At 34.4% G+C, this 12,709-nt stretch overlaps 1 protein-coding gene across 1 annotated transcript in view; it reads right to left on the bottom strand.

Moving 5' to 3' along the window:
* Nucleotides 1-800: 800 nt before the first annotated feature.
* loxl4 (lysyl oxidase-like 4) overlaps nucleotides 801-12,709 on the bottom strand; it is a 56,749-nt gene continuing 44,840 nt past the window's right edge. Inside the window, exons 12-15 of the mRNA XM_056470704.1 lie at nucleotides 9,871-9,986; nucleotides 9,073-9,209; nucleotides 5,058-5,169; nucleotides 801-4,980 (exon numbers count right to left, since the gene is read on the bottom strand). Coding sequence (XP_056326679.1) covers nucleotides 4,910-4,980; nucleotides 5,058-5,169; nucleotides 9,073-9,209; nucleotides 9,871-9,986 — 436 coding nt within the window. The 3' untranslated portion in view covers nucleotides 801-4,909. The remainder of the gene's footprint in view (nucleotides 4,981-5,057; nucleotides 5,170-9,072; nucleotides 9,210-9,870; nucleotides 9,987-12,709) is intronic.

Here is a 12,709-nt window from a genome sequence, read left to right as displayed (position 1 = left end):
AAGTAAATTTTACATGATATTGACAAGTTAATTGTATCTGATATAAGAATGTAAAATTGACTTGAAATATGTTAGTGCAAATTGTTACAAGGATTTTTTTAAGTAAACCTTAAGAGCTATTTTTTTTATTGTGTTGTGTCCTTAATTTTTGCAAAAAAGTATTAAACTGCATTTTCAATTTAATTTCAGTTTCATCAAATGTTTCAAAGACAACCCAACAATGCAAAGTGTAAACATTTCCTACAATTTTTTAATATTTTTATTATTATTGGCAATATGCATTAATTATTTAAAACATCTGAATCAAAACACTGAAAACCCTAATGTGGACGTGAAAAATAAGGTATGGCTATTATTAGCAGAGGGACATAAATAACAGTGATACTTTTGTGCTCACAGGAACTCCATTTATACCCGATTTACTTTTAAACAGAAAAACTCAGAGATTTTAAACTCAAGGATGTGTTATTGCACTAAATAACCTGCAGATTGAGCATTAGTGTGACACATGAAAAGAGAAACACAACTTGTAATAAGGAAAAAAAAAACTGCTACAATAATTTACATTCTGCACTTAAAAACTGAAATTCGCACCTAACCGTGTGACACGGTCCCAAAATCTGCTTATATTTGGCAGCTCCATCAAGGGTTGCAAGTTGAATGCACTGTTATAGCCTGAAAACCAAATGTTGAGAGGGCTTTGAGAAAATCAATTTGTTACTTTCGTCCCACGTTACTTTCATATCCGCTTTCCCCTATTCTTTTTTTCCCCCCATAAAAACAAACAACACCCAGAAGAGTTTGACAAACACACATTTATTGATAATGGAGTCTCTGTGCAATGGATCATGAGCAGAAAAACCAGGCAGCTAAATAAGACCCGACGAGTGATATTCATTCACATTTGAGATCAGTTGTTCGCATCGACTCACTACTGTAACACCCATCACAAAACAATAACATGTTGCAGTTTCTGGAATGATATTGTTAGAACTTTACATTTGTCCTGGCTGATCATAATATATATTTTTAAACAAACTGGAAGAAAAAAGATACATATTTCATCCCTGAGAGTACTGTGATCTACATTAAGAGCTTATAAGCTCTCAAATACTACATGAAAAACTCCCAGAAAAAAATTGCACAAATAGCACCAGAGGATTATATGTAATACGCACCAATTATGAAACAATTTATGCACTCATAATTCTAAGGGCATACAGTAAAATGAGAATCATAAATAAAAAATCATGAATAAAAGGAGATCATAAGTAACATGGTTAAAATAAAAGTAAACGATACAGAGATTGTGAAAATGTAAAGTACATAAGTGAAAATGGGCACAATGATTGACTTACTGCCATAAAAAAATCAATGATTAAATACTTTAAGATAAATAACAGAAGGATTTGACATAAACAATAGGAAGGGTTCTAATAATGGCATGCCCAATTTATACTGTGCCAACCTCCAGTATAATGTACATTGCAAACCTTAAGACTGATACAGTACAGTTAAAGTGTTCTTTTCACTATCTATAAACAAAAGGTTTCGCTACTTGAGGGATACATTTAATGCTTGGGCCATAAATGATGCTTCTTAAGTTCAAGCTAGATTTTAGCTCATCATAAAATGCTGCAGTGAGCTTAACTCTTTATACACGGTATTCTCAACATTACTTCGTAAGACAAAAAAGTTCAAGTGCACGCTAAACCAGTGTTTCCCAACCCTGTTCCTAGAGGCACACCAACAGTTCATGTTTTAGATGTCTCCCTCATCTGACCCATTAACTTCAGGTTTTGGAGTCTCTTCTAATGCAGAGTTTCCCAACCCTGTTCCTGAAGGCACACCAACAGTACACATTTTCATCCTCTCCCTAATCAAACACACCTGAAACAACTCATCAGAACATCAGAAGAGACTCCAACACCTGAAGTTAATGGGTCAGATGAGGAAGACATCCAAAACATGAACTGTTGGTGTGCCTCCAGGAACAGGGTTGGGAAACACTGCGCTAGACTATAAGAAAACAAGCTCCATTAATCCACTTATGTTAAATGAAAGCAGTCAACCATTTAGCAAGCACTTATTGATATTACTATGAATTAATAAAACTCTCATCCAGAAAATTTGTTTAACAATGTATTAAAATAAATTAATCTTCAGCATTTACAACATCTATTAGGATTCAGGAAAGTTGCGTAAAATATTAAAAGGTCCATTAATAATGGAAAGCAAGTATAAATACTTTCATAAACAAATTGACAGAAGCACGCGCTGAAAGATGTTAGTATATTTGTACCAGAATACTGATGGTTCATCAATAAAGTGCATGAATCTAAATGAAAGCAATTGGGTATAAAAAGAAATTAGGTATTCATAAAAAAACTGTAAAATTGGAGAAACTCCGTTTGGATTTCATATAAAATAGATCATATTGGTAACATTAAAAACATATTCAATGTGTTTTCTTGTAAAATGTAGTTCAGACTATCTTATAATAAAAAATGTAACATTATACGGATGCATTTATTCTATAAGAATATATTTATTCTATAGCATAATGAAATAAATATGTGGGTACACACAGACTACAGTGAAGAATTAGATATTTTCTAATGCTAGTCTCATGGTCCCAAGAGCTACAAATTGAGAATAATGTTTCAGTTTTACTGGATGATCACTTCACAACAACTGCAAGGAACTTTGGCTGTTTACACTTGTAGATCCGTTCTTGTGGTTTGTTTGTTCCAGACCAAAAGAAGAACAACAACAACAACAAAAAAGCAAAATGATACATTTGGGCCTGGTTTGCCTAACGTTCACGCTGTCAGAACCCAAAGATGCAAGAATAACATCTTTTATGAAGTTTTTTTTTCTCCATTGGATCTTACCGAACACCACAAACAACGCTTGGTGTTGGGAAAACACTCTTAGTCTCAGTTACTCAATGGATAATAAAAGGAACAATACATCAGTTCATCTGAAAATATACTGTTCTTTCTTTTGTAAAACACAAAAGGGGACATTTTGAGGAATAACTTTGCTACTGATTTCAATAGAATTCATGTGAAAAGGATTGGAGTTCTCAAGTAAAAAAAAATGACAGATATTGCTATATATATCCAAAAATTTGACTAAGACTAAAGGACTAAACATAGCAAAATATCTTTGGCCCAGCTCTGGCCCACACATTCAGCTTTTGTTTGGCCCACATGCCGCAGTGAATTACGGTACATGACTGGACCAAGTCTGGCTTCCAGACAAGGGCCAAACATGGGGCAAGTCCCAGCCAAGTTAATAACCCATAACTGAGCCTGAACTGGGCCAGATATGTTGGTGTGTCACGACTGCAATGAAACTGATAAACCCATGAATCACTGCACTTTAGGCATTCTATGGGTGTGTTTTTTCTGAAAGCGACCTGATTGGTAGAAAATACTAAAAATGTATTTTAAATGTGGGTCAAGATAGGCCAAACTTACATGGCCCACATATCAATTATTAACATCTGGGCCAAATACTACATTTTACATCTGTTCCAAGAATTGTGTGCCACCATAAAGACAAGGCCACCTCTGCCAAACCAGGGCCATGTTTGGCCCACATGCTGTATGCCAGATGAATGCCTGCTGTGCCAGATTTATGCCAAATTTGGGCCAGAATTCTTTGCTACCTGGGAGTTAACTATACTTAATCTTAAAATATTCATGGTTAATTCAAAGTGTTAATTGTTGTATCATTACGGGATTTGACAACAAAATCTTTATAGTTCTCAGAACTATTGGCAAAAGTACAGTACATACTTTTTAACATGTTCACACAAATCACACTACAGGAACTAGAGAAGATTTAAGTTATAGGAATGCCTTTAGGAATAACTAAGTTTAAGTTTTCGGTCCAGATGGAACCAGACACTGCAAACAGGAGGTAACAACACAGTCGATTTTCATCACCACTAGTTCTTTGACAGCTAAGTGTGTCTTGGGCTTTAGATGTTTTTTAAAACCATACCTAATGCCCTGCATGTCACATTTTAGACACAAAAATGCATTCTCTGTTATTGAAACCTTGGTAATACTTTCTGCTTTTTTCAATCCCATGATTTTCATCACAATGTTTTATCTCTGACATCATGAAACCATCGACACACAACAAAACCACAGCGTTCGCCATCCTTTTGTTGACTGAGATGAATGCTGCGATTAATGCTGCAGTCAGCTGGCATATGTCACTTCAGAGCTCATATTGAGGGTGCTAATAATGCAACTAAATGATCCAAGGAGTAATTTTGTTCTTGGGGACCGGCCTGGTGGCTAGTTCCTATAACTACTCGGTGTGAAAGCTTATTATGATATATATTTTTGCTGGTAAAAAAAAAAATCTGAAAAGTAAATCATGCACCAATTTTCTCAGTGTATAAAAGTATATTCCAAGTCTTCTGACACGAAATGATCAACAAAAGTTTAAAAAGAATTAAAATAAAGCTACAATTAATTAAAATATCTGACATCCACACTAGATCTCAAAAGAGAAAAAGAGATTTTCGATGTCTGTGAAAATGCACATCTTTTAGGATATGTTATGTGCTCCTATTGAAGCTTGAATGTCTTGGGATGGATTCATTGCATTGCAACCGGCTGGAAAGCAACAACCAGTATTTTATTCAAAAAGGAAAATAAATATTTGTTTTTGGGGTGAACTAATCCTCTAAACGATGTTCCTTTGATAAATAATTTGTTAATCTACTAGACGTAATTCAATTGCACAGTTTGACGGTGTACATATATATATAGCTTCCACTCGGTGGAGCATCTGGTGGACTGCTCTGAGATCAACTGAGAAATCTCTTTGTCTTTCACCATATTTATTGTCCACAATCCTCTCCTCTCACCTCTGTTCCTCAGTCTCAAATGAAGTTATTGCTGATCTGACGTTGATGTTCAAATAAATCTTCAACTTCAGCGCTGTAGGCATCGCCTGTGAGAGAAGAGTGAATCAGAGAGGGAACACGCATGTGCTGTATGTTGTGCTTCAGTCATGGCAATAAATCATACCTGCATGGCAGCCATACATAAACACTCTGTGTCCATCATATTTACATCGACAGCGCATGACGTTGTTCATGAAGTCTGACTCAGCCATGTCCAGGGATGGATTTACCTCAACCTGACAAACACACACAAGAATGAACAGAGCTGTTCAGTAATGAGCTCAATTTGTAGGGCAACTTAGAAGGATAATTGCTAAAGGGTCCCCCAGGATTTAAGTGTTTTCTTTTTTTTCCTTAAATGAGGTCCTCTGGTTAACACTACTGAGAATTTCGTTTTTTTATGACAAATTAATTGTCATAAATTAATTTAATTATATAATTATATAATAAATATCATATGTATATATATATGTATATATATATATATATATATAAACATGTATATGTATATTTATATTTATATATGTATATATATATATATATATGTATATATATATTTTTATATATATATATATATATATATATATATATATATATATATATATATATATATATATATATACATATATATATATATATATATATATATATATATATATATATATATACACACACATACAGTTGAATTATTAGTCCCCTATTTATTTTTTTCCCCAATTCCTGTTTAACGTAGAGAAGATTTTTTTCAACATAATTATAAACATAATAGTTATATATTATATATATTACAAACATGTTTAAAAAACGCTTCACAAATTATATTCAATTTTATCTCAAAATTGAAAGTATATAATCTAGAAGTATAATGAATGATATATACAATTATACTGAAGAAATAACTAAATATAATCTTATTTATGTATAAATATTTAAAAATCATAAGAGTGAACAACAATCAAGTATAGGCATTTTACTATGCTAGCCTGAAGTAATAACTTGTGTCATTTATTCAATACGGTTTAACGGTAGCAGACATGCGGAACCAACAAGAATTTAAAGCTTGTAAGGAAATATTATGCAATCCAATAATCAAACTGCTTCACAAATTGGGTTCAACAAAGCAGCCTCTTAAACTACTGTAACTCAAGATCACAATATAATGATTTAAACATGCCGTTTAAGCACAGTAAGGAGTAGGCCTGTCACAATAATCAATATATCAACATGACCTCAATCATTTTTAGTGATTTAGTGTAATATATATCGCCCATACATAAGTACCAATTCTAGCAACATTTAAGCTGATTGTGCAACATCTCTATCTCCTCTTGAGGTGTCAGTGTCAGTATGGTTCAAATAATCACTATAGTATTTACTATAAATTACTTTAGTATACTTTCATGTGGGTGTCTGAGAACTGAAAATAGATCTGGTATGTAATAGATCTTTTTTACCTTGAAGTTTTTTGTTAATATTTATTATTTATTAGCATATGTGTTTTTACATTCTGATTTCAATGCCTACTTATTAAATTGTTTAAAAGAATATACTTAAATTAAATATTCTTAAGAATGAAATATTATGCATTCTTAGGAAGAGTGTGCTTGCATTTTGATTATATTATCCCCTTCAGACTCGGATTTTGTTCCAAGTTTTTGAAAAATGTAAAAGTATGTTTTCACAATTCTTGAGGCTCTTATAAATGAGACCAAATTATAATAATAAAAATTCAATACCCTTTAAGTATACTGTTGAAAACAGAATTATTAGCCCCCCTTGGATTTTTTTTTTCTTTTTTAAATATTTCCCAAATTATGTTTAACAGAGCAAGGAAATTTTCACAGTATGTCTTGATAATATTGTTTCTTCTGGAGAAAGTCTTATTTGTTTTATTTCGGCTAGAATATAAGCAGTTTTTAATTTTTTTAAGAACATTTTAAGGTCAAAATTATTAGCCCCTTTAACCTCTTTGGACCCTGTGTCCATTGTGGACATCACATGTCAGCCTATGTTTTTTGTGGTTGCTGAGCATTTCATATCATTTGAAGCCTGCAGTCCATGACAGTGGGAAATTGTGATCCAATAAAATGGTGGTAAAGCTCATCATGTGGTAATTTAAACTGAAAAGCAGCATGGTGCCACTTCACTCAGACGTAAGCCACACTTACAATGTTTTTCAGATTTATTGATATAAATTTCCAATATTTCATGCAGTCTATTGTATTTAAAAAAGAGAGATTGCACTTACTAATTAAAGTTTATTTTCTTTTGTAAAATTGCAAGTTTTAGATCAGGATTTTTTTCAAAAATGTCTGTCCATTAGGATGTACAATGGGTTCAACAGCTGTTACTGAAATTAAATCTCCAGCAATGCTGATTTTTTACTTTTTTTATATAAAAAAACTTTATCAAAGTACTAATCCATTACTGAAACAATTTCAATACAAATTCTTGAGTATATGGAAATATCTCAGATGTGCAGATTATGTGGAGTGATGAGGAAAATTAAAATTAAAATTTTTTACAATGTTTGCGATTTTGAAAATAGTTTTCAAGATAATACCAGTAATAATTCATGTTTTTTTTTTATTTTTTATGTTGGTATAATATTCAGGAAGTTCAACTGTTCTGAACTGATGTTCATTGAAATGGACAATATGTATGTATATGTATGTATATGTATATATATATATATATATATATATATATATATATATATATATATATATATATATATATATATATATATATATATATATATATATATATATAGTTAAAATCAGAATTATTAGCTCCCCTGTTTATTTTTTAACAGATTTGTAAACATAATAGTTTTAATAACTCATTTCTAATAACTGTTTTATTTTATCTTTGCCATGATGACAGTAAAAAAAATTTGACTAGATATTTTTCAAGACACTTCTATACAGCTTAATTAGGTTAATTAGGTTAACTGGGCAGGTTAGGGTAATTTGGCAAGTTATTGTTTAACAATGGTTTGTTCTGTAGACTATCGAAAAAATATAGCTTAAATTGTCATTCTGGCATTATTTAATGAGTGGCATAAAATGATCTTAAAATGACAATAATATCGTTTATCGTGATATATGTTGGTGTAATATATCGTATAACAAAAAAATACATATCGTGACAGGCCTAGTTAGGCGTCAAAAGATCATGCTCGAGTTGCATTATTCTATACACATTTAACATAACTATGCCTTCAAGGTTTAAGAACTTACGCTGATACAACAGTTCTTTTATTTTATCTTCTTGTCATAATGCTCTCCGTAGCCCATGGTAATTATTTTGGAAGCACATTTGAATACGAGTTTCTTTTAAGCTTTATTTTATTTTTGTTTGTGTGCAACTATAACTCTGCCCTGTGAAGATCTGGGACTGTGTGAGCATATGTTAGAGCGAGAAAGTGCCTGTAAAACAGACGGGCGTAAATCCCTCTCAGCCTAATTGAGCATGTCTAATAGAGGGGGATACAGCACGCTTTTCTCCTCCAGCAGGGAATGCTTAGAGCTGGGTTATTTTGGGTTTCGAATTAAAGACAAGTGACTCGAAGAAAGATCAACAGGTTTGCCGGGGTCATCAAGTACAGCTGCTTCATTTACGCCACGTTTCTTACTCTTGTATTGGATAGCTGGCGTTATTCAGTGTAGAGATGGGAACGCTGACCTTTGAGTATCACCACGAGCGCTTGCCGTGCCATACATAGAAGCAGTCCCGATTGCCGGTTTGTAATTAACATCTGCCAAATGTGCTTAAAATACATGTAAATCTATCATGGCAACATTTCGAGCAAATAAATCTTCAAAATGGTCAAAGCATGAAGGTACACTGTAATTAAAACAAAGCTTCGCATCAACCTATATTTTACGATCGGGGCCTCCTGACTGGTCCTTAAAGCAGCTCTGTGATTGGTCGGCTCAGCATGTGAAGCTCAGCTGCGGAAGTGCTCTCTGTGCCCGCAGTGATTTAGATGATTAACACGTTCCAGAGTTAATGACAGAGGAAAAGTGGCTAAACTGCATCCTGGAAAGAGAATCTGCTCTTGAAGGAATGGTGAAAAACATTCTGTGCCATTGACTGCTGTTTTAAAGGGTTGAGATGTTCTGAATCATTTTCACCTGCATGATGTAGTCTCCGGGCCTCACGTCAGTAATGTCTATCCACTGGCAGTCGATATCGTGTCGGTATGTGTCCCAGCAGCCTACTGAAATGCCTTGATCGCCGTAATTGTAACATGAAAAGCGTTTGTGTAGTCCTGGAAAAACAGACGAACACAGTTGCTGTTATAAGACATTAATTTACATTTCGGTGTCCAAAATCACTGACAAAAGTAAGTTTATATACATAGAAAGCATATTACAAGCAAATAGTCTATACTTAAATGTTTAAGAGGTGCTGTAATGTTATAGCAGAGAAAGCTAAAATGGCGTCCAAATGCTGCTATATTCACAGAGCTCATTCTGTTTCTGTTTTTGGGCTGAAGGACATGACACAAGGAAAGAAGTGCTTACAATTTATTAGTAATTATGTTTCAGAGAATTATAAAAATGATAGCTCTCCAGCATTTGACAAAGAGCTTCCAGAATCTATAGTTCAGTGCTGGATATGGCCAAAAACCTCTCCTCGATGGAGCAGTTCCAACCATAATAGAAGTAACTGTGGATTGTGAGTATCACAATACATTATGTTAGCGGACCAATCAGAGCCTGTTGAGGACGGGCATTCGGAGGAACCAGGAAATATGACAGTCGTTTTCATGTTAGCTGAGTAGCAGTATAAAATTAAAGTAAGATGAGTGAAAAAATAATGTGTTTTTTTTACAAATGAAGCATGAGCACACATTGTTTTGCACCCCATAAACACAAACAAGCCTTAAAAGACTCTGCGCCACCCTTTTAACATAACTAGTCTTTTACCTTCAGGACAGTAGGTGTCTTCCAGACAGAAACTGGCTTTGTGTCCTTCTGCTACTCGGCTTCCATTGAGAGTGAGCAGATCATAATGCGTAAACACTTCAATGCTGTGATAATGCCTGAAATAAAAACATTCAATTTAATTAATGTCCGCAAAATCATGTTATCATGTCACTAATATTCATGCAGACTTGCACCATTTGTAAATGATACTTTAGGATCAAACACATTACTTATAATATTTTATAACTTTGAATATGCAATACAATGTCTACATTTCGAGGCACCTAAAACACTATAGCAATTGCATAGGAAGAGGTTAAAATACCTTAAAAGTTGCATAGGCACTGGTCACCACTACATAATACAGCACAGTTATACTTGTTACATTTGGCAAATGTAAATGGGCACAGAAAACCCTATAATTATGTTAATAATGGTCAGAATACTTCTGCAACTTTGTAGCAACATCTGAACTACCACTCACATTAGCAATGTATTGATACCCCTCAAAATATCTAGAGAAAACATCTAGATAGCAACATCCTGGCAACCACCTAGAACATACTATAACCATATTAAATAAATAATGTTCACAATTCCTCCACCTACAACACAAATTAATTTTGAAGTGCTAAATGCCACTCAGAATACTTTAGCAACTGCATAGATGTTAAATGTGGGAAATATTACCCAGAATATCTTCAGGGTTGGCAAGTTGGCTACTTTTAATCACTTTCCTTTTTTATGTGGGTCAAAGGTTTGAAATATGGAATCAATTATATTTACATTTAATATATTGGTTGTATTGAAATTATATGCGATCCATAAATATTGGAACATCAACACAATTCAAACATTTTTGACACCGGCACAATAGATTTGAAATGAAATGAATGAAGATGTGCTTTAACTGCAGGCTGTCAGCTTTAATTTGAGAGTATTTACATCCAAAACCGGTGAACGATGTAGGAATTACAACAGCTTGCATATGTGCCTCACACTTGTTAAGGGACCAAAAGAAAATTGGACAGAATAATACTCATAAATCAAACTTTCACTTTTTAATACTTGGTTGCAAATGATTTGCAGTCAAGTACAGGCTGAAGTCTGGAACACACATCACCAGACGCCGGGTTTCATCTCTTCATCTCAGTTTTGCTTCAGAAAGTGAAATGCAAGCTCAATCGGATTTAGATTAGGGGATTGACTTGGCCATTGCATAACATTCCACTTCTTTCCCTTCAAAAACCCGTTGGTTGCTTTTGCAGTATGCCTTGGGTAACTGTCCATCTGCACTGTGAAGCACCGTTCGATGAGTTCTGAAGCATTTGGCTTAATATGAGAAGAAAATATTGCCTGAAACACTTCAGAATTCATCCTGCTGCTTTTTTTCAGCAGTCACATCATCAATACATACAAGAGAACCAGTGCCATTGACAGCCATACAAGCACACGTCATGCCACTACTACCACCATGCTTCACTGCTTAGGATTATGAACAGTTCCATTCCTTCTCCAAGCTCTTCTCCTCCCATCACTCAAGTACACAGTGATCTTGGTCTCATCTGTCCAAAGGATGTTGTTCCAGCACTGTGAAGGCTTTTTTAGAACTCTAACCTGGCCTTCCTGTTTTTGAGATTTATCAATGGTTTACATCTTGTGGTGAACCCTCTTTATTCTCTCTGGTGAAGTGTTCTCTTGATTGTTGACTTTGACACACACCTACCTCCTGGAGAGTGTTCTTGATGTGGCCAACTGTTGTGAAGGGTGTTTTCTTATCCAGGGAAAGAATTCTTCAGTCGTCCACCAAAGTTATTTCCGTGGTTCTCCGGGTCTTTTGGTATTGCTGAGATCACTGATGCGTTCTTTCTTTTTAAGAATGTTCCAAACAGTTGTTCTGGCCACACCTAACATTTTTTGCAATTTCTCTGATGGGTTTGTTTTGTTTTTTCAGCCTTGAAGCACACTTGAAATGAACTCTCTGCCTTTTATCTGCTCAATGTAATTGAGATTATAAAGGAATAACACACACCTGGCCATGGAACAGCTGAGAAGCCGACTGTCCAATTACTTTTGGACCCTTAACAAGTGGGAGGCACATATGCAAACTGTTGTAATTCCTGCAGCGTTCACCGGATTTGGATGTAAATACTCTCAAACTAAAGCTGACAGTCCGCAGTTAAAGCACATCTTATTCATTTCAAATACATTGTGTTAGTGTATAGAGCCAAAAATGTTAGAATTGTGTCAATGTCCCAATATTTATGGACATAACTGTAAGTTGTGTTGAAATCTTTTTGACCGCAATGTATTTTACAAATGTTACAAACTGTGTATGAAACGGACCAAGTATACACTTCTGTTAGATGCAGAGGCTCTAGAGTAGAGACTGCATGAGTGGTTGTTTTCGTTTCAATGGTAACAGATTGGAGGACACTCCAAGCTTGTTGCCAAATAATAAGTATATGTAATCTACAGAAGAAAGTCAGTAGGTTTACAATTTAATTACAACTATCTTTTTAAATATCTTTAAACTAAAATTTATTTCACAAGTCTGGGGTTCCCTTCCGCTAAAGTTGATAGGGCATTGGGATAGTATTGTTGCAAAAACTTAGAATCCCTCCTTGAAGACCATATCAACAGCATATCACTGTCACAGCCTAGCACATCACCTTTACAACCTAGAATCATGGCGGGAGAGTCTTCCAAAATATGTTAGAATCCTGTTGACTTGTATTTCATGCTGGCTGGCAAACGTGGAGGAACAAAGGTTCACTATGGAGCTCTGCCCAATGACCTCACTGCTCCTACATGAAGGTGTTGGCTAACGGTAACACCC

The sequence above is a fragment of the Danio aesculapii genome, chromosome 13 (assembly GCF_903798145.1).
Source record: "Danio aesculapii chromosome 13, fDanAes4.1, whole genome shotgun sequence".
Classification (NCBI taxonomy): domain Eukaryota; kingdom Metazoa; phylum Chordata; class Actinopteri; order Cypriniformes; family Danionidae; genus Danio; species Danio aesculapii.
The sequence above is the reverse complement of the archived record's forward strand: the minus strand, read 5'-3'. Positions and strand labels throughout refer to the sequence as shown.